General features: G+C 41.9%; 1 protein-coding gene across 1 annotated transcript in view; it reads right to left on the minus strand.

Annotated features, from left to right (window-relative positions):
* Positions 1-23396, minus strand: part of LOC126187889 (ubiquitin carboxyl-terminal hydrolase 35) — a 128661-nt gene that overhangs the window by 95252 nt on the left and 10013 nt on the right. The window contains exon 2 of the mRNA XM_049929237.1: positions 18144-18288. Coding sequence (XP_049785194.1) covers positions 18144-18283 — 140 coding nt within the window. The 5' untranslated portion in view covers positions 18284-18288. The remainder of the gene's footprint in view (positions 1-18143; positions 18289-23396) is intronic.

Raw genomic sequence — 23396 nt, forward strand, 5'->3', positions numbered from 1 at the left:
GACCTGTGAGCTCTATTTTATATTTAGAAGTTAAGTGAATTCCAATTCTATGGTCAAGACACCATTAAAATTTGTTCATAGGTCACGGACTTGGGTCTCTGCTTATTACTCAAATGCTCCAAACCCGTCATTGACATCTCGTTTATTGGTGTTGCCTCCCCATCCACCTCTGGAGTATTTCCTTGTATCAGCTCCTTTTGGCCATCATCATGCTCAAACAACAAAAACCAGAAATTCTGGGCAAACCTGAAATAATAAGCACTGCCGGCACAGTCAACAACTCTCCCAATCTTCCTCAAAACATCCACGCCAAAAGTAAAAGGAGTTGACAAGTTAGCAATTACCCTAATTTTAACCTTCCACATAAAGCATTGTATTCTCGAACAGTCAAGTAATATGCCTCTGACCTCCATTTGGGTGTTGTCTGGTACTACTATTTGCATTGATTCCTGTTCAATCTTCTTCCATTTGCAAACAACTATTATTTCTACTAACCCACCCCTGATCCAAAATCGTTACGACGCTGCCAGAGTCCACAAACCCACACACTGGTTCATTATTAGTGTAACAGCATATATATGGAAGCTGCTTAGGCTGTCTCTCCTTCATGATTGTTAACTGACTCAACCCGTAGTTCTCCCCTTGCCATCACATGGTATGAGTCAACTGTCACTGTTCCACTCTCCTGCCTCTGCCTATAGGGCTGCGCCGGGCTAGGTGGCCAAGACTACCATGAGGAAAATGCTTTAAGTTACTTTGCACTGCATACCTGGTATTCTCACATAGTTGGCTTCCATTGTTTCTTTCTCTTTCCTTTGCTCACTGTCACAAGCAACCCCCCGGCACGTGACTAACCATATCACTCAATGTAACAAAATCACAGTACTTTTCACAAAATACCAGTTTCAGCCAGTCCTCTGACTGCATACCCTCAAGAACATGTCTTAACATTCTGACTAATTCCAGGCATAAGATTCTCACACTCCATCTGACTACCTACATAGCAGGTATACTTCTCTTTTAAGACCTTGCACATGCCCATAATGCAAATAAATGAACTGCATGACTATGTGGTATGGATTCGTTGGATATCCTCTTACAAAATACATGCAAAGTTTCACACTGGCTAATGCTATTCTTCACCTTTCCCAACTCCCGTTAATCATCATGATTATTAGTTGCAACAATTATTCCTGTCTAACATTTAAGGCTCCACCCTTCTCTTCCAATTTATCCAAAAAATATAGAAACTTACTGCCTCTGCAATGGAACTTACTGAAAATTCACCTTCTTGCTGTAAAAAAGCTCTAAACAGGTTCAACAACTTACTAAACTGACCAACCCCAGTATTCCCTGCAGTTTTCCCTATCAAAACTGCCTCTTTTCTTACGCCCACTTTAAAACTCACTAACCACAAGGACAACATAAAACATCTCTCTTGCAATTCCACCAACTGTTATCTTTTAGATGCAGTGCATGTCACTAACAACAAATCCTTAATTCGGTTCCTACAATGTTCCAGCTTCACACCCAACTTTTTAACTTGACCTGCAAATGGAACACTATTAACCAACAGGTCTTGAATATCAAGTTCTTTCAATGCCTTATCTATGATATGAAGTGTAAATTTTATCTCTTGTTCCCCCTTGGGCAGTGCTACTAATGGCTTTGATCCAACGCCCTCCACATGCTCCAATATTTCCAAGGCAGCTCCCTGAGGTTTATCCCCTCTAATTGTAATCTCATACATCAAATCCTCTTTACAGAGATATCTAGTCACGAATCAATCTTGGTTCCCTCTTTTAAACTTTACTAACTTGACAAACTGCATAATCCAAATCAGCTATACCAATGACCCTACCAATTTCCATTGTAGCAGCAAGGCACAGCCCTGATAACCCAGCAACCACACTCTGCAGCATACCACTTAAAACACCTGTTCGGTCCCACAAGCAATACGTGAGCTGGCAACTGAGGTTCATCCCTTTTGCGATACTTATGCGATGTCTAATTACAAGACCCAAGTCAGGCACTAGTACCAACAACTAACTAGGGAAATTAAGGCACACACCAATTATCACTCTGGAAGGCTTAAGGTTATATGTGTTTCACAATGTACTGAAAAATGCAACACAGGTCAGCCTCATATACACTGGCATATGTCATACCTAGACCAACTACTAAATACAGTAAGTGATCCACTTTAATCAATGTAAGATATATCAGGCATTAGCTCCACAACAATTCAGAATTGTTTTAAAGTCCCTAAACATGAACTGGAAATAACAACCACTGACAGGTTGAAAAGAGAAAATCAATCACAAATACACTAATACTAAGACAGACTTCATGACCCCAAATAAACTTAATCTGGAATTCCACTTGGGAACCAAAAATTTCTGAATTTTGTGACAAAACAATAAATATGAGCACCAACGCCTACTGACATATTAGAAAAATTTGGTGAACTAACCCCACTCAATTCCAGATGTGCTGTCATACAACCGAGAGCAATGTCACCCTATTACTATTTGCTAACATGCGATTTAAGGATATACTTGCAACCAAAGGCAAGCCCCATCAATGGATATGTTTTTAAGGAAATTAAAACTGCTCTTCATGAATACTACTGACAAGAATGGACTTGTACATGGTAAAATGACAACAACACATCATCAGCACTCCACACTTAACAGGTGCCATGCTAATCAGCGCAGCACTTAAAACCACCTAAATATTTAAAGAACACCTAGAGCAATGCTAAGCACAGCTTAAAAAACATCACACAAATTTCTCTCAGGGAATAATACACAAACACAACAATATATCACCAATAGAGATAAATTCTTAGTCCCTGCTCATATCCCCTACACAACAGCTAACATCAGCAAAAAAACACATCATCACTGAACCTGCAAATGTCAATGGCTGGAAGCTAATCAAGGTAATCACTGATCTCTAACTATGCAATTCCTCAGAGGACAATGGAAAAAAAACACGTTTGTAGCAACTCTCAAAGACAACAAGGCTTCACTCAACTCAATGGCTGCTCGTCTGGCTGCTATGGGGAATTGGCCGCTTACTCAATATGCAACAATATGAAGCAATGGAGTCTTAAATTAATATTGTAGTGAACCACAGCTGAAGACAAAAGAAAAACTCATGGGAAATGCCATACGACAGAATTTGTAACTGTGGTAACTATAAATCAAACACAAATCAATTTCTTAAATTACCATTTATGTGACCTTTAAGACCCTGTTAAATATTCATTTGCCTTTATCTCAAAACTAATGTAACACACACTCATTGTTTTGTCATGAAGTGGACAATACTAGAAAGATGCTATGAAAGCAAAGAGAGCTTCTTCCAAGATGAAAGCAAACCCATAGTCTTGTTGACAAATGAGAGCTGAAGGTAGCCTAATGAGCTCATGGAAATGAATGCAAAAAGCATTAAATGTATCTGTAAGTAAAATCTGGCCAATTGATCTGACAAAGAAAATTCTAAGCAGTTTTGGTCTTTTGTAAAACCAATAAGCAGATCATAGCCACCCACTGCAACTCAGTGAGCAATCTGACACAAACAGAAGATGACAAATGGCTACTGAAATACTGAATTATGTCCCAAAATAGAAAATCAACTAAAATAATTCATCAGTGGAAAGACACTCGAGGGAATGAGATACCTGTGAGCAAAATAACATTTTCACTTTCTAGCGGCAGTTTATCATAGGTCACTCGCTGGAGCAATGAAGTGTACAAAGCAATTAGGGAAAAGTTTGTGGGACATTTACATTTTCAAAAAGGGTCAATGGATAGATGCAGGTAATAATAGATCTCCAGAATGAATTTTCACGCTGGGGCAGAGTGCCCACTGATTTGCAATATCCTGACAGATTAAAACTTTCTGCAGCACTAGGGCTCTAACTGCAGAACATCTGCCTTTTGCAGTCAAATGCTTTACCAAATGAGCTATCCAAGCACAACTCACAACCCTCTGTCACAGCCTTACTTCTAACAGCATCTTTCTCCTATCTGCAGAACAACTTATATTGGTGCCTCCTAATTTAAGGTTTAGTTGGTCAAAATGTAGCATGAATGGTTAAAATTAAGACAAATGTATCTCCAGTGAAAACTTAAAAATCAATCACCACAAATCCTCTTCCAGCCTTTCAGTGGTCAGTTGTAGGCTGGATGAAGAGAGAAGGCTATAAAACCAACCATGAACAGTAAGCATTTAACAAGACTCCTTACAGTGGAATAAACATTGTTGAGGTCTACTGCAAATGAGGGACACTTCATATGCTGTCTTCCGAAACACATTTTTCCTGAGTGGAATGGCCTTACTGAGCATAACGAATTCTCTAGCAGAAGTAATGCTCCCAAAGTAATGGCTGCACAAGAATGAATCAACACGTATCTTGATGATGTTTGTTACATTTCTAAGTGGTGTACACATTCTTGGGTTAAAAAAAACATACTAAGTGATTCTGTTATAGGAAAGGCTATTGTATGGCTCCCTTCAGTAGAATTAGATTATCAATGACAGAGCAATATCTTCTGAATCCACACTGGAGGCAGCTCTGGAGGGTTTCAGATTTGAGGACTCAATATGCTGCGCCAAACTACTATTGACTCAAGAGTAATTCCTATGCAAGTGATGAAAGTGACACACCATTTAACTGTTTGCATTATTACAGAAATCCACAACCTTCAATGGAGGAATTATTATTGGCTCCAGATGTGGGTATAGTACAGGAACAATATGAAAGCATGGATTTCAGTTGCAAATCCTCAAGTTGAGGGGAGCGGTCAGTCACCCACAAGTGCTGTTATTCTGTCAGTTAGAGCATCTAGTTTTATTAACAATGGTGGGCCGTTCAGCACTGTGTTTTCACTGTTGAATGTTAGTTCAGAAGTAATGAGTCTGTTATCACTGTCCAATGGCTTTTCTGCACACAGTTCAATGTTCAGTGTAAAGGTTTGATACCTTTTCACAACGCAATACTTCATTTGGTTAACTCTTTTTGCACAGCTGGATCAGTTATGAAGCAAAAGTCGACTGGCCATCCTTGTGCGGCGCTCCACTAGGAGGCATGCTCCGAGTTTGAGCATGTCTTTGTCACTCGCTACAGTGCACCCTCAACTGCGCATTACAATTACATCCTTATAAATTTATGATCATACAGAAGCTTCACAAACTTGATTTATGGGAACTGTTTTATAAGAGAATGCTTGGTATTCTCGCTGCTGATGATGTTTTAGTAATGATGAGTGATGAAGCTCACTTTTATCTGAATGGTTTGATACCTTTTCACAACGCAATACTTCATTTGGTTAACTCTTTTTGCACAGCTGGATCAGTTATGAAGCAAAAGTCGACTGCAAAACTGCTATTAAGCAGCAGACAACCCAAAAGAATCATCGTAAACCACTGTCCAATACTAAAGTGACCATGTGGTGTGGAATTTTCAAAGTGGAAATTGTTGGACATTATTTTTTTGAAGAAGGCAGTATTAGTGTAACAGTAAATCATAAAATTTATGTTTCAATGTTGCGCAATTTTTGGCGATTACAACTTGAGGCTTTGGGGGTCAACAAGATGGAGCCACAGCTGACATGACTAATGCATCCATGGCAGTTGTTCCAGAAATATTTCCTCAACAACTGACCTTATGTTTCGGCAATCTCCACTGACATGCATGCTCGCCAGATCTGTCAGTTTATGACTTCTTCTTAGGTGGTCATTTGAAGTGCAGAGTCTATTGTCACAAACTTCATGCATTCAATGTTGTGAAGGTTGCAACATGTGAATAAGCTGCTGCTGTTTTAAAGGACACTTAGACAAAAGTTAGTTGGTTGGTTTGTTTTGGGAGGGGACCAAAGAGCAAGGTCATCAGACCCATTGGTTTGCCACGCCCTTTCATAGGAACCATCCCGGCATTTTCCTGAAGCGATTTAGGGAAGTCACGGTAAACCTAAATCTGGATGGCCAGATGCGGGTTTGAATCGTCATCAACCCAAATGCGAGTCCAGTATGCTAACCACCACGTCACCTCACTCGGTTGACAAAAGTCAGGTTGTACTAGTCTAGATATATTTCATATGTGATAAAAATAAACCTAATCATAGTAATTTGAAATCCATGTGTTCTTTTTGTGCCACCCTGTATTAAGAGACCAGATGTTACTGAAACAACTGAGAAGCGCATTTTCAGTGGCAAAGCACAGATGATGCAACGTGATGAAATGCATCTGGTCTGCAGTCTGAACTATTTCTCAATTCACTTGCAGAGGACATTCCACCTCCCTCACTGAGGACAGTTGATAACAGATTTACTCATGATTGGAGAGATGCAATGTTTTCACCTTCAGAGTTCTGCAGATTATCTGATATTTTGGAGTTTGACTGAGGCAATGATCTTAAATAGTGCTCAAACATCACCTGATCTGCACCTCGAAGCATATCACTGCGGTAATTTTCCCCCAATAAAAATGGCAATGAGAGGTGATACACAGCCCTTTCACAAAATCTCCCATACCAATTTAAAAATTTGTGAAATAGTTGTAATAACTAACTCTTTCTTTGAAAAATTGCCTCCAAAATTCAGGTGAACTTTATACTCGAAATTAAAAAAACAAATCAGTCCAGTGTTTGATTTAAAGTTTCTGCCAATCTTAAAAATGGCCATACATTCAATGACATGAGAAAACTCTGTCTAACTGGCAACACTGTGTTCAACTGGCAGAAGCAGTGCACCAATGCGACGAACATGAGTCGTGGGGATTCACAAGCTTGTTAACACTCTCCCCCTCCTGCCCCACTATCGCAAACCCAGAACTGTCTAACCTATCATGTGTCAATGCAGTCTACAGTGCCAGTGAACTCAAATTGAAAGTGATTTGCGTTATCGGTAACAGTAAAATGATTTTCTTACCTAGCAGCCAGTTTTGTAATGGGAGAAAATAAAACGTATTCATATGATGCAGGCTATAAATTGAAAGTAATATCATATGCAAGGAGAAAATATAAAAATGCAGTAAATGAAGCAGGCAAAAAGGAATACAAACGTCTCAAAAATGAGATCGACAGGAAGTGCAAAATGGCTAAACAGGGATGGCTAGAGGACAAATGTAAGGATGTAGAGGCTTATCTCACTAGGGGTAAGATAGATACTGCCTACAGGAAAATTAAAGAGACCTTTGGAGATAAGAGAACCACTTGTATGAACATCAAGAGCTCAGATGGAAACCCAGTTCTAAGCAAAGAAGGGAAAGCCGAAAGGTGGAAGGAGTATATAGAGGGTCTATACAAGGGCGATGTACTTGAGGACAATATTATGGAAATGGAAGAGGATGTAGATGAAGATGAAATGGGAGATACGATACTGCATGAAGAGTTTGAAAGAGCACTGAAAGACCTGAGTCGAAAAAAGGCCCCCGGAGTAGACAACATTCCATTGGAACTACTGACGGCCTTGGGAGAGCCAGTCCTGACAAAACTCTACCATCTGGTGAGCAACATGTATGAGACAGGCGAAATACCCTCAGACTTCAAGAAGAATATAATAATTCCAATCCCAAAGAAGGCAGGTGTTGACAGATTTGAGAATTACCGAACAATCAGTTTAATAAGCCACAGCTGCAAAATACTAACGCGAATTCTTTACAGACGAATGGAAAAACTAGTAGAAGCCGACCTCGGGGAAGATCAGTTTGGATTCCGTAGAAATACTGGAACATGTGAGGCAATACTGACCTTACGACTTATCTTAGAAGAAAGATTAAGGAAAGGCAAACCTACGTTCCTAGCATTTGTAGACTTAGAGAAAGCTTTTGACAATGTTGACTGGAATACTCTCTTTCAAATTCTAAAGGTGGCAGGGGTAAAATACAGGGAGCGAAAGGCTATTTACAATTTGTACAGAAACCAGATGGCAGTTATAAGAGTCGAGGGACATGAAAGGGAAGCAGTGGTTGGGAAGGGAGTAAGACAGGGTTGTAGCCTCTCCCCGATGTTATTCAATCTGTATATTGAGCAAGCAGTAAAGGAAACAAAAGAAAAATTTGGAGTAGGTATTAAAATCCATGGAGAAGAAATAAAAACTTTGAGGTTCGCCGATGACACTGTAATTCTGTCAGAGACAGCAAACGACTTGGAAGAGCTGTTGAACGGAATGGATGGTGTCTTGAAGGGAGGATATAAGATGAACATCAACAAAAGCAAAACGAGGATAATGGAATGTAGTCGAATTAAGTCGGGTGATGTTGAGGGTATTAGATTAGGAAATGAGACACTTAAAGTAGTAAAGGAGTTTTGCTATTTGGGGAGCAAAATAACTGATGATGGTCGAAGTAGAGAGGATATAAAATGTAGACTGGCAATGGCAAGGAAAGCGTTTCTGAAGAAGAGAAATTTGTTAACATCGAGTATAGATTTAAGTGTCAGGAAGTCATTTCTGAAAGTATTTGTATGGAGTGTAGCCATGTATGGAAGTGAAACATGGACGATAAATAGTTTGGACAAGAAGAGAATAGAAGCTTTCGAAATGTGGTGCTACAGAAGAATGCTGAAGATTAGATGGGTAGATCACATAACTAGTGAGGAGGTACTGAATAGGATTGGGGAGAAGAGGAGTTTGTGGCACAACTTGACCAGAAGAAGGGATCGTTTGGTAGGACATGTTCTGAGGCATCAAGGGATCACCAATTTAGTATTGGAGGGCAGCGTGGAGGGTAAAAATCATAGGGGGAGACCAAGAGATGAATACACTAAGCAGATTCAGAAGGATGTAGGTTGCAGTAGGTACTGGGAGATGAAGAAGCTTGCACAGGATAGAGTAGCATGGAGAGCTGCATCAAACCAGTCTCAGGACTGAAGACCACAACAACAACAACGTATCATATGCAGAACAACATGGAAACCAAGTTGCTGACAGGTATTTTGGCCAGTCACCAGCAGAAAAAAAAAAACATTCATTATTGGTGCCCTAGTAAAGAAGAGATGAAAAAAATGAGGAAGACTAAATGTGCAAAGAGAGGACTGAATGCAAAATGGCCAAAACTAGAAGATGACATATGGAAATGGATTCAAGGACACCATCAGAATGGCAATGGAATTTATATAAAAATGATTCAAATACATGCTCGTGAGCTAGCGCTACAGTCGAATTTAACAGACTTTAAGGGTGGAGGTGGTTGGTGCAACAGGTTTGTGGAGTGTCATGGACTTAGTACACGGACCACAACCAAAGTGTCTCAGAAAATGCCACAACAGTTTGAAGAGAAAATATTATCTTTCCATCACTTTATTATTCACCATAGAAAGAAAACCAGTGTGGAAATAAGCCAAATAGTGGATATTGTCGAAACTCTTCTGATATTTTATGTGCTGTGTAACAGAACGGTTGCCATGAAAGGTGTTAAAACAGTAACTATAAAAACAAGTGGACACGAAAAATGCACTACACTGTTGACCTTTCATGCTGTGCTCACAGTACTAAATTTAATCCAATGATCATTTTCAAGCACAAAAAATGCAAAAAGCTTCTGAAATACCACCAGGTGGTGGTATTCACATATATGATAAGACTTGGATGGACGAGGCTTGTATGAAATTATTGATTAACAGAGTGGGGAGAGAAGGAAAGATGTTTTATTGAAGAAGAGTTCTCTTCTTGTGCTAGATCAGTTTAGTGGTCATTTGAAAAGTTCTGTGAAAGAGAAGTTGATACAGGGATATACAGAGCTTGCTGTTATTCTTGGAGGACTTATTTCACAATTGCAACCTCCTAATGCCTTGATAAACAAACCATTTGAAGTGTGTAGGAGAGAGGAATGAAACAAATGGATGATGGATGAAACCCAACAAGAATGCATGCTGAAGCAAGCTTAAAAATGACTTACAATTGACCAAATGTGTCAGTGGAGAAAACAGTAGTGGTCAAGAGTGAGAGAAGATATCATTAAATCTTTCAAGAAGTGCAGCATAAGCAACACTCTCAATGGCAATGAAGACCAACTTCTATACGAAAAGGACAAAGATGGCAATGAAGACTGAGGAGGACGAGGAGAAGGTTCAAATGATTTTCATGAATTTTAAAGGTCATTCAGTACTATAAACTAAGTATTTCTTGTCTGGCTTTGCAATCTAATAATAAAATGGGTAAAATTGTTATTTTTTTTTAAAAAATTGCTTAAAAATTAAGGTGTATCTTGTAGTCCATAGCACCTTATAATTTATAAAATGTAGTAGGAATATAATAGAGGGAAACATTCCACGTGGGAAAAATATATCTAAAAACAAAGATGATGTGACTTACCAAACGAAAGCGCTGGCACGTCGATAGACACAAAACAAACACAAATATACACACAAAATTTTGGCTTTCGCAACCAACGGTTGCTTCGTCAGGAAAGAGGGAAGCAGAGGGAAAGACAAAAGGATGTGGGTTTTAAGGGAGAGGGTAAGGAGTCATTCCAATCCCGGGAGGGGAAAGACTTACCTTAAGGGGAAAAAAGGACAGGTATACACTCGCACACACACACACACACACACACATCCATCCGCACATTCACATACACAAGCAGACATTTGTAAATGCAAAGAGTTTGGCCCAATGTGCAGATGGATATGTGTGTGTGTGTGTGCCCGAGTGTATACCTGTCCTTTTTTCCCCCTAAGGTAAGTCTTTCCGCTCCCGGGATTGGAATGACTCCTTACCCTTTCCCTTAAAAGCCACATCCTTTCGTCTTTCCCTCTCCTTCCCTCTTTCCTGACGAAGCAACCATTGGTTGCGAAAGCTTGAATTTTGTGTGTATGTTTGTGTTTGTTTGTGTGTCTATCGACCTGCCAGCACTTGCGTTTGGTAAGTCACATCATCTTTGTTTTTAGATATAAAACATAGTAGTTAATTTACCACGTGCTGTCCCACCTGAAGAAGTGTGACATCTATCCAATATAAGTTTTTGATAAAATTATTTAATTGGATAAATAAAAAATCTACTTACCAAGTGGTGGCAAAACACACTCATCGAAGACTTGGGATTGGCAAGCTTTCGGAGCCAGTGGATCCTTCCTCAGACAGAAGTGTTGAAGGGGAAGGAAGAAGGGTGAAAGAAACGGACTGGAGAGATCTAGGAAGGAAAGGGGTAGATTTTGGGAAAGACACCCAGAACTGTAGGTCAGGGGAGACTTACTGTATGGGATGAGAAAAAAAAGACTGATTGTTGGGGGCTGCATCAGACAAGATTTGAAAACCTGAGAGCTTAAAAGTGGAAGACAGGGTAATATGTAAGACAGAGATTACTACTAAAACGTCGTGTATGAGTTAATAAGTGTGAGAAGCTAAGTGCATTGTATGTAATGGAGGTGGAGGGGGCAGTGAAAAATAGATGGGAAAGACAATGAAAGACGTAGAAAACCAAAATGGAGTGAAGCAAAGAGTAGTTACAGTGAAGAAAAGCTGAGACAGAAGAAATTACCAAAAATTAAGGCCAGGTGGGCGGCGAGAACCAAGGACATGTTGTAATGCTAGTTCCCACCTGCGGAGTTCTAAGAAATTGATGTCTGAGGGAAGAGTCCAGATGGCACATGTGGTGAAACAGGCGTCAAGGTCACAAATTTCATGTTGTAGAGCATTCTCTGCAACAGGATATTGTGAGCTGCCAGTATATACCCTCTGTCTATGACCATTCATCCTAATCAATAATTTGGTGGTAGTCATGCCGATAAAGGCTGAAGGAGGAGCCACTGGATCTGAAAGCTACCCAGTCACTACAGTCTTCGGCGTGAGTGTTCTGCCGCAGCTTGGCGAGTAGATTTTTTATCTATCCAATTAAATAATTTTATCAATAATTGACTGTTTTTGTTACAATATAAGTTTTTGTTTTATTTTCTTCATACCCTTATTGTTAGAAATCATTTCTCTGGGAAGTTTATTTAGATATCATCTCACCCCTTCCTGAAAACTTTTCAGGCAAGTTTTATTTAATTTACATTATTCTACCATGCTTCTGTTATTATATAGGGTGGTCCATTGATTGTGACCGGGCCAAATATCTCACGAAATAAGCATTAAACGAAAAAACTACAAAGAACGAAACTCGTCGAGGGTAGCTTGAAGGGGGAAACCAGATGGCACGATGGTTGGCCCGCTAGATGGCACTGCCATAGGTCAAACAGATATCAACTGCGTTTTTTTTAAATAGGAACCCCCATTTTTAATTACATATTCGTGTAGTACGTAAAGAAATATGAACATTTTGGTTGGACCACTTTTTTCGCTTTGTGATAGATGGCGCTGTAGTAGTCACAAACATATGGCTCACAATTAACAGTTGGTAACAGGTAGGTTTTTTTTTTAAATTAAAATACAGAACGTAGGTACATTTGAACATTTTATTTCGGTTGTTCCATTGTGATACATGTATTGTGAATTTATCATTTCTGAGAATGCATGCTGTTACAGCATGATTACCTGTAAATGCCACATTAATGCAATAAATGCTCAAAATGATGTCCATCAACCTCAATGCATTTGGCAATATGTGTAATGACATTCCTCTCAACAGCAAGTAGTTTGCCTTCCGTAATGTTCGCACATGCATTGACAAATCGCTGACGCATGTTGTCAGGCGTTGTCGGTGGATCATGATAGCAAATATCCACCAACTTTCCCCACAGAAAGAAATCCGAGGACATCAGATCCGGTGAACATGCGGGCCACGGTATGGTGCTTCGACAACCAATCCACCTGTCATGAAATATGCTATTCAATACCGCTTCAACCACACACGAGCTATGTACCGGACATCCATCATGTTGGAAGTACATCGCCATTCTGTCATGCAGTGAAACATCTTGTAGTAACATCGGTAGAACATTATGTAGGAAATCAGCATACATTGCACCATTTAGATTGCCATCAATAGAATGGGGGCCAATTATACTTCCTCCCATAATGCCGCACCATACATTAACCTGCCAAGGTTGCTGATATCCCACTTGTCGCAGCCATCGTGGATTTTCTGTTGCTCAATAGTGCATAATATGCCGGTTTACGTTACCGCTGTTGGTGAATGACGCTTCGTCGCTAAAGAGAATTTGTGCAAAAAATCTGTCATCGCCCATAATTTCTCTTGTGCCCAGTGGCAGAACTGTACAGGACGTTCAAAGTCATCGCCATGCAATTCCTGGTGCATAGAAATATGGTACAGGTGCAATCGATATTGATGTAGCATTCTCAACACTGACTTTTTGAGATTCCCGATTCTCACGCAATTTGTCTGCTACTGATGTGCAGATTAGCCGCAACAGCAGCTAAAACACCTACTTGGGCATCATCATTTGTTGTAGGTCGTGGCTGATCACTTCCTGTTTCCTTAAATAACATAACTACCTGGCAAACTGTCCAGACACTTGGATGATGTCATCCAGGATACCGAGCAGCATACATAGCACATGCCCGTTGGGCATTTTGATCACAATAGACATACACCAACACGATATCAACCTTTTCCGCAAATGGTAAATGATCCATTTTAACATGGGTAATGTATCACGAAACAAATATCGTCTGCACTGGTGGAATGTTACGTGATATCACATACATATACATTTGTGACTATTACAGCGCCATCTATCACAAAGCGAAAAAAGTGGTCCAACCAAAACGTTCATATTTCTTTATGTACTACACGAATAAGTAATAAAAAAAATGGAGGTTTCTATTCAAAAAATGCAGTTGATATCCATTTGACCTATGGCAGTGCCATCTAGTGGGCTAACCACAGCGGCATCTTGTTTCCCCCTTCAAGCTAGATGAGTTTCATTCTTTGTAGTTTTTTCGTTTGATGCTTATTTCATGAGATATTTGGCCCAGTCACTATCAATGGACCACCCAGAATACTTGAACCTTGCCTCATCATTAACAGCTGATTAATTCCTTTTGAGATTTGTTTTGCTTTCCTCACACCTGCAACACCCATTGCTGTTTGTGTGAATATATATGTAAAGCAACTGCTAAATTTCTTACAGTAAATTAATCTGACATACCTCCTTATTCTTAAAAAAATTCTCATAATCTACATTTCCGCATATCAGTAGTAAACATTCATTTGAAATTCTAATATGCCTTAGGATCATTCCATACTGTACAATTTCCTTCTTGTTTGATAACTTACAATAAAATTAATATTTAGTTTCATTAGATACTTGCCAAGACTATTTCTTTTTTTTTTCCTTCTGGCAAAAATTTTGGATTCTTTTGGTTTGGCACTATGAAAAGGCCAGGAAAAACTGTTTAGGTGCAATATAAAAACTTATATTTTACAAACACATAACACATTTTACACATAGGCTATGTTTAAGATCTCGTTACCAATCAAGAACCATAGAATACCATTCCACAGAGGTCTAAGGCACATGGCACAATGTACCCTGTGCATAACTATACACAGTGGAAAAATACATTGTTCACATATCCCCAACACTCCCCACTGAACAAAAATTTTTCAGGTACTGAACACTACATATCACAGGTTATACCATAATATTTCACCAAATTCTCGAACTTGTCCTAATTGAGAGGCTTGGTTAGGAGACCTCATAACATTTCTTCTTTGCATAGATAATTTATGGTTATACTTCCCTTCTCCAGCTGATCTCTTATAAAGAGATGTTTTATGTCAATATGTTTGGATCTCACACTGGTGACACCATTCTCGGGAAGTTTAATAGCTCCCATATTACAGTAGAACCCCTTTTTAACGAATCTCAGGGGACTAAAAAATTTGTTCCTTAAAAGAGGGTTTTCCTTAAATAAGGGTTTAGGACAAAATACACTAAATAAGTGTTTCAGGATCAAAGTTGGAACCTAGGCTATTTAGGCCGTTTAAATACTCCATAATCACGAACTCACCTTGTGCTGCATACCAAAATACAGTGAACATGAAAATGTTTCTTGGCAAATTTAAAACTACTCGATATATTTATAATACCCTTTTTTAAAGATATTTTGGATGTTAGGTCACATCAAAAGTCATCAACTGTATCTTGATTTAAAAGGAGAAAATTTTTTTAGCTAATGGCACTCAATGAATTAGATACCACAATAATTAATAAAACTGCTATACTGTCTTTATTTCTGAAAAAAATCTAGAAGAGTAGTCTGCTGCTTCCTTCCAGCACAGTGTACTGCTAGAAGTTGTCATTCCAGCTGGTTAATACTGTTAAGAACTGACTCATCCACAACTGTGATGGGTTCACTGTGGCAGGTTTGGGCAACATACATTTCGTTCTCTGGATATCTTTTTGGGTTTGTTACACATGTAGAATGCCTTAAATTGACTTCCTCTATTGAATCTTCTTCCTCAATTTCATTCTCATGTAGTATATCAGTTTGCTCTTTATCATTACCTTACTTTGTTCCACTTTCCATCTCTTTTTCATCACTACCACACCTTATATTTGGCTGCATTAGTTTGGCTATTTTCCTTTAATTTATGTTTAGAATCCTCTAAAAATACTATCCCTTTGCTGCTTGTTATCTTCTTATTCACAGGATTACAAAATATGTATCCTTTTGAATCCTCACAGTAGCCAACAAAAGTGTATTTCTGAGATTTTGCATCCCATTTACCTCTTAACAGTTTTGGAATCTGAACCCTGGCTTCACATCAAAGACTTTTAAGTGCCTTAGGTCTGGTTTCTTACCAGTCCATACTTCATGTGTCCTGTCTCCCAACTTTGGTAGGTGATCTGTTACTTAAATACATTGCAGTTCACAGGCCCTCTGCCCAAAAACACTTGGGTAGCTCAGCATCGCTTAGCATACTTCTTGTCCTCTCTATAATGGTTCTGTTGGCACATTCTCCAACTCCATTCTGAGAGCGACTATAGCGAATGGTAGTCTGATGCCTGATACTCATTTCATTCAACTGTTCCTTAAATTGTTTGCTTAAATGTTCTTATCCATTGTCTGATCCAATAATTTAATTTTCTTCCCAAGTTGTGTTTTGACTATTTTGCAACGAACAGCAAATATGTCATTCATTTGATCCTTGGCACTTATACAGTAAACATGAATGTGTCTAGAAAAATCATCTTTGAATGTCAGGAAATAGTAGTTACCTCCCTATAGATCCACAGAGATTAGTATGGACAAGTTGCAAGACTTCTGTAGCCCTGCTCTGAATCGATTTAAATGTAGTCTGGCCTGCTACCCTTGCAAACACACCTCACACTACACATTTTTCTTCCCATAATTTTCTATCCTTGTTGCCATATTCTTCAACAAGGCCATACTTTTTCTACTCAAATGTTCAAGTCTCCTGTGCCACAAGAAACGTTTTGCAGCGTAAACAGTGTGATTTCCAGTTTCAGCAGCATCTTGAACTGTGTTTAATTTGTAAATATCTCTTACATTAGTTGCAGTAGCTACAATATTGCCACATGAGTCAATTATTTTGGCTCCCTCTATATCAAAGACAACCTTGTTACCTTTCTTTACTATTTTTCTTACCAACAGCAAATTAGCTGCAATATTCTTCTCATAATTTACATCATGAGCAGTAAAATATTAACATCAACTTTTCCTGCGTGTTCACAATTTAACTTAGACCTATCAACTGTGAAAATTCTAATGTCAGTCCTAGAATGAACACCATACAAAACTGATGGAGCTTTAATAATGTGCACAGATGCTTCTGAATCTAGAAATTATTCTGCTTGTTCATCACCTTCTTCACTAAAAGAAAGTAGCATACCTTTATGGGTAGTTTTCCTCTCGTGACTACTGGAATTAATGTGCTTCTTTTCTTTAATGCTCAACCTTTCATTACACTGTGATGAAATATGTCCACACTCTCTGGAATGTGAAACATTTTATTGGATTCTTCTTCTTCTTCTATTTAGAATATAAAGCCGACATTTTTTCTATCTTTGGAGCATAAGAATTTGGCTCATTGTTGACGTGCTGTAGAATATTTACCATCACACTATCTGCTGTAATGGGAATTCGTGAACTTTTCAAACCCACAATCATAGGCGAATATTTCTCTGGTAGTCCAGTTAACAATAAAGTGCCAATCCATTCTTCTGCAATTTCAAAACCAATATTCTTCAGACAATCTGAGATTGAAGTTATTTTATTCACATACTCATTCATGCTTTTGCACTTGTTCAATTTTTTAGTTATCAGCTTGCGAAGTAATCCCGCTTTTCTCGTTAAACCTCCATCTTCAAATGTGTTTTCCAGTTTGTCCCATACCTCCTTTGCTGATGTAGCCTTTTCTGTGTGAAGATAATTTACTGTATCAGTCAAAAGAATTACGTTTGATTTCATCTTCCAATCCTTAGCAGAAAAATCTGATTCTGTATGGTGTCCCACAGGTCATTCAAGTGCAAATACGCCTCAATGGAAATTTTGAAGTTACATAATTCTCATCACCTACAAGCCGCTCTCTACTTGCAGTATCTGTGTGTTACATTAACAGCTACATCTAATCACTGTGTACACACTGCAACTTTGTACGAACCTCTCCACACTTTTGGACAGAAATATGTCACTGTGAAATTTATTATTTCACTTTAATTCGGTGCTGTTGGATTCTTAGTTTCATGCAGCAAAATGATGCGGAAAAATTGTGTAGGGGCAAAATAGAAGCTTTTATTTTATTAACACACAACACATTTTACATATAGGCTACACACAAGATCTCACTGCCAATCAATAACTACGGAATACCATTTCACAGAGGTCTAATGCACTCAGTACCATGTATCACAACTACACACACTGGAAAAAGACTTTGTTGACATATCCCCAACAAAAAATTGTACACCACCTTTTCTTTTGTTATTCATAATAAATAACAACAACACTGCCAAATAACTTATTCAAGTGTGCTGTGTGATACCAAAATTTTCGATCTTTCAAAATTGTTTTGGTCTGTGTTAATTAAATGGTCCACCAGCACATAGTAATAATATACACATAAAATAATATCCAAAATTCTCACCCTTCATTTTCAAGAGATTCACAAATTAAAAAATAAAATTTACATCTTATATAGATTTCAAGTGCCAGCAAACTCATTCTCAACTTATTCAAGAAGAAGAATGGCACATTTTGACACTCACTCTATTCCTGCATGCAATACTGCTACCTGGTCTTCTGGACTTAGTTCATTGCCATTGTCAAGTAATGCATCCACCACATCTTCGAGGACATTTTGAGGGAAACAACTGCTCAGCATATTTTTCAAGGTGTCCCGTATCATGATGCCTATTCAACAAATACAATTGTATTACAAACAAGAGAATTCTAAAAATTTCAATAACTAAATAAATAAATGAAGCTTGCCAAAACACTGCAGATATGTCGTTACCATGTTTACACAACATATCACTGCATAGAAACTTTCAAAGAAACAGAGACTGTTGCACAGTAGGTGTAAAACATACCATAGGGCTATACACAGTGATACTGAGTTAAACACGTTAGGCTCTCAAGAGAGAAGTGCATGAAGCCTTAAATCATTACCATAGCCAAATATTACCAAAAGACCTCTCACAAAATCCAAAGAAATTGTAGTCATATGCAAAGGCTGATAGCAGTACCAAAGTTGTGTCCAGTCATGGAGGAGACAGGAACTGAAACTGATGGTGTCACAACAAAAATGCTGAACTCCTTTCCGAAGGAAAATCCAGGAGTACTGCCTCTACTTAACATCCTCGTCACTGCAAAGATGAGTGACATAGATGCTAGTGTTGGTGTTGTTGGAAAAAAGTGATGAAATTCTATAACTGAACACAGCTCCAGGACCCAATGGTTGGTTGGTTGGTTTGGGGGATGAAAGGGACCAGACTGCTACGGTCATCGGTCCCTTTTTCCAAATACAAAGAACACCCACAGAGAATAAAAACGAGGAACAGAATAGATCACAGACGATACAGAACAAGAGAAACGGAGACAAAGACAAGACAAAACGAACTAAAACCACACAGAGTGTAACAGTGGTTGGCCGACCATAGAAATAAAAAAGGAAAAGCCAACCACTTAGAAACACATTAAAAGATCAGTTTAAAATCATAGGCCAAAGGCCAGAATCAACACAAAAAATAAAATAAAACAGAAACACTCAGATGAAAGAATAAAAACTCCCTGCCCTAATAAAACGTAAAACTAAGGCAGCCATAACAGGGTCATCAGATAAAACGGCAGGGAGCGTTATCAGGCAGCGCAAATGTCTGCCTGACCACAGCAAGGCCAACAGAATGTGGGCCACCGTCAAAGCCGCCCCGCAGCGACATACAGGAGGGTCCTCCCGGCGCAGTAAATAACTGTGTGTTAGCCGGGAGTGGCCAATGCGGAGCCGACAAAGGACGACTGAGTCCCTGCGGTTGGCTCGCATGGAGGACCGCCACACAGTCGTCGTCTCCTTAATGGCACGGAGTTTATTGGGTGTAATCCGATCGCGCCATTCAGCGTCCCAAAGCGCAAAAACTTTTCGGCGGAGGACTGCCCGCAAATCAGCCTCTGGGAGGCCAACATCCAGAGATGGTTTACTCATGGCCTCTTTCGCCAGGCGGTCAACATGTTCATTGCCCGGGATACCGACATGACCGGGGGTCCACACAAAGACCATAGAGCGGCCGCAACGCGCAAGAGTATGCAGGGACTCATGGATAGCCATCACCAGACGAGAACGAGGAAAACACTGGTCGAGAGCTCGTAAACCGCTCAGGGAATCGCTACAGATAACGAAGGACTCACCTGAGCAGGAGCGGATATACTCTAGGCCTCGAAAGATGGCGACTAGCTCAGCAGTGTAAACGCTGCAGCCAGCCGCCAAGGACCGTCGTTCGGAATGGTCCCCTAGAGTTAGCGCATACCCGACACGACCAGCAACCATCGAACCGTCGGTGTAAACAATTCCAGAGCCCTGATACGTGGCCAGGATGGAATAAAAGCGGCGGCGGAAGGCCTCTGGAGGGACCGAGTCCTTCGAGCCCTGTGCCAAGTCGAGCCGAAGGCAAGGGCGAGGAACACACCACGGGGGTGTACGCAGAGGTGCCCGGAAAGGAGGTGGAACAGGGAAAACCCCAAGCCCGCAGAGAAGCTCCTTGACGCGTACGGCGATCGGACAACCCGACTGGGGCCGACGGTCTGGCAGATGGACGACTGACTGCGGGAACAGGACACGATAATTTGGATGCCCGGGCAAGCTTAGAACATGGGCAGCATAAGCGGCCAGCAAACGTTGGCGCCGGAACCGCAGTGGAGGTACACCTGCCTCCACTAGTACGCTGTCCACAGGGCTGGTGCGGAAAGCACCAGTGGCAAGGCGTATCCCGCTGTGGAGAATTGGGTCCAGCACCCGTAACGCAGATGGGGATGCTGAGCCATAAGCCAGGCTCCCATAATCCAGACAGGACTGGATTAATGCCTGGTAGAGCCGCAACAGGGTAGAGCGGTCGGCGCCCCAGCGGGTGTGGCTCAAGCATCTCAGAGCGTTTAGATGCCGCCAACACGTCTGTTTAAGCTGCCGGATATGAGGCAGCCAAGTCAACCGGGCATCGAAAACCACCCCCAAAAACCTGTGGGTCTCCACCACAGCAAGGAGTTCGTCGGCAAGATAAAGCCGCGGCTCAGGATGGACTGTTCGGCGCCGGCAGAAATGCATAACGCGGGTCTTGGCTGCCGAAAACTGAAACCCATGCGCTACAGCCCAAGACTGCGCCTTACGGATAGCGCCCTGTAGCTGATGTTCAACAGCTGCAATGCCAGTAGAGCTGTAATAAAGGCAGAAGTCGTCAGCATACAGGGAAGCAGAGACAGAATTTCCCACGGCCGCAGCGAGCCCATTAATGTCTATTAAAAACAGGCAGACACTTAAAACAGAACCCTGTGGCACACCGTTCTCCTGGACGTGGGTGGAACTATAGGAGGCTGCGACTTGCACGCGGAAGGTACGATACGACAGGAAATTGCGGATAAAGATCGGCAGAGGGCCCCGAAGACCCCATCCATGAAGCGTAGAAAGGATGTGATGACGCCATGTCGTATCCTACGCCTTCCGCATGTCGAAAAAGACAGCGACCAGGTGCTGATGGCGGGCAAAGGCAGTACGGATGGCCGACTCCAGGCTCACCAGATTGTCGACGGCGGAGCGGCCTTTCCGGAACCCACCCTGAGACGGAGCCAGAAGGCCCCGAGACTCCAGTACCCAGTTTAAGCGCCGGCTCACCATCCATTCGAGAAGCTTACAAAGAACATTGGTGAGGCTAATGGGGCGGTAGCTGTCCACCTCCAGAGGGGTCTTTCCAGGTTTCAAAACGGGGATGACAACGCCTTACCGCCATTACGACGGAAACACCCCCTCGACCCAAAGACGGTTGTAAAGATCGAGAAGGCGCCGCTGGCAGTCCACTGAAAGGTGTTTCAGCATCTGACAGTGGATGCCATCTGGCCCAGGAGCGGTATCAGGGCAAGCAGCTAGGGCACTGCGAAATTCCCACTCACTGACTGGAGCATTGTAAGATTCTGGGTGGTTGGTGCGAAACGAAAGGCTCCGACGTTCCATCCGCTCTTTAATGGAGCGGAAGGCCTGGGGGTAATTCACAGAAGCGGAACTCATAGCAAAATGCTCTGCTAAGCGATTGGCAATGACGTCGGAGTCAGTACAAACTGCTCCATTCAGTGAGAGCGCAGGGACGCTGGCAGGGGTCCGATAGCCGTAGACGCGTCGAATCTTGGCCCAGACCTGCGAAGGAGTGACATGGAGGCCAATGGTGGACACATACCGCTCCCAGCACTCCTTCTTGCCTTGGCGGATAAGGAGGCGGGCCCGCGCACGCAGCCGTTTGAAGGCGATAAGGTGGTCTAAGGAGGGATGTCGCTTGTGACGCTGGAGCGCCCGCCGGCGATCTTTAATCGCTTCAGCGATCTCAGGCGACCACCAAGGCACAGCCTTCCGCCGAGGGGACCCAGAAGAACGAGGAATGGCAGATTCGGCGGCAGTAACGATGCCGGTGGTGACCGATTGAACCACCGCATCAATGTCGTCATTAGAGAGAGACTCAAGACCGGCAGTGGAGGAGAACAAGTCCCAGTCAGCCTTATTCATAGCCCATCTGCTAGGGCGCCCAGAAGAGTGACGCTGTGGCAGTGACAGAAAGATCGGAAAGTGGTCACTACCACACAGGTCGTCATGCACACTCCATTGGACAGACGGTAAGAGGCTAGGGCTACATATTGAAAGGTCAATGGCGGAGTATGTGCCATGCGCCACACTGAAGTGTGTGAAGGCACCATCATTTAAAATCGAGAGATCGAGCTGCGACAATAAATGCTCAACGATGGCGCCTCGACCTGTTGCCACTGACCCACCCCACAGAGGGTTATGGGCGTTGAAGGCGCCCAATAGCAAGAAAGGTGGCGGCAATTGGGCTATCAGCGCAGCCAGGACATGCTGCGAGACATCACCATCCGGTGGAAGGTAAAGACTGCAGACGGTAACAGCCTGTGGCGTCCACACCCGAACAGCGACAGCCTCTAAAGGTGTGTGGAGAGGGACAGACTCGCTGTGCAGAGTGTGAAGGACATAGAGGCAGACGCCACCCGACACCCTTTCATATGCTGCCCGGTTCTTATAATAACCCCGATAGCCTCGGAGGGCGGGGGTTCGCATTGCTGGAAACCAAGTTTCCTGAAGAGCAATGCAGAAGAAAGGGTGAAGGCTGATAAGTTGTTGGAGCTCAGCTAGATGGTGGAAAAAACCGCCGCAGTTCCACTGGAGGATGATATTGTCCATGGCTGAGAAAGGCGTGAAAGGACTGGGAAGGCAATTTACACTGCTTGTTCACTCACTGCCACCGATTCAGTACCCATACGAGAGGCATCCATGGCGTCTGAGGCACCAGCGAGATCAAGGTCCTCAGTGGATGCTAGAATCTCGACTGCATCCTCAGACGCAGAGCGCGAAAGGTGCAGTGGGGTTGGCGCCACCGCAAGTTCTTTGGCCTTAGAGGTCTTTCTCTTGGACTTCTCTCGCTGAACCTTGGGTTGCACCGGCTGGGAAGGCTTCACCGATTCAGTCTCCGGGACAGAGGAGGATCGTGAAGCCCTACGCCCGGCCGCTGGTGAGGACTTATGCCACTGGCGGCCGTCATCCTTCCCGCTGGTGGAACCCTGGGAAGGGAGGGTCCCAAGGGAACTCTTACGGGCGAGAGTAGCCGAAGAAGTTAGACGCTTCTCCGGCTGAGAAGCGGGGATGGACGTCCCCGACGGGTGGGAGGAGGTTGCTCCTGAGGTAGGTGGTGCAGGAGCAACCGGTTGGGTAGAGCCCCCCACAGGCAAGGGGGCAGGAGGAGTCTTACTGCTTATCGAGC

Source organism: Schistocerca cancellata, chromosome 5 (genome assembly GCF_023864275.1).
Source record: "Schistocerca cancellata isolate TAMUIC-IGC-003103 chromosome 5, iqSchCanc2.1, whole genome shotgun sequence".
NCBI lineage: Eukaryota > Metazoa > Arthropoda > Insecta > Orthoptera > Acrididae > Schistocerca > Schistocerca cancellata.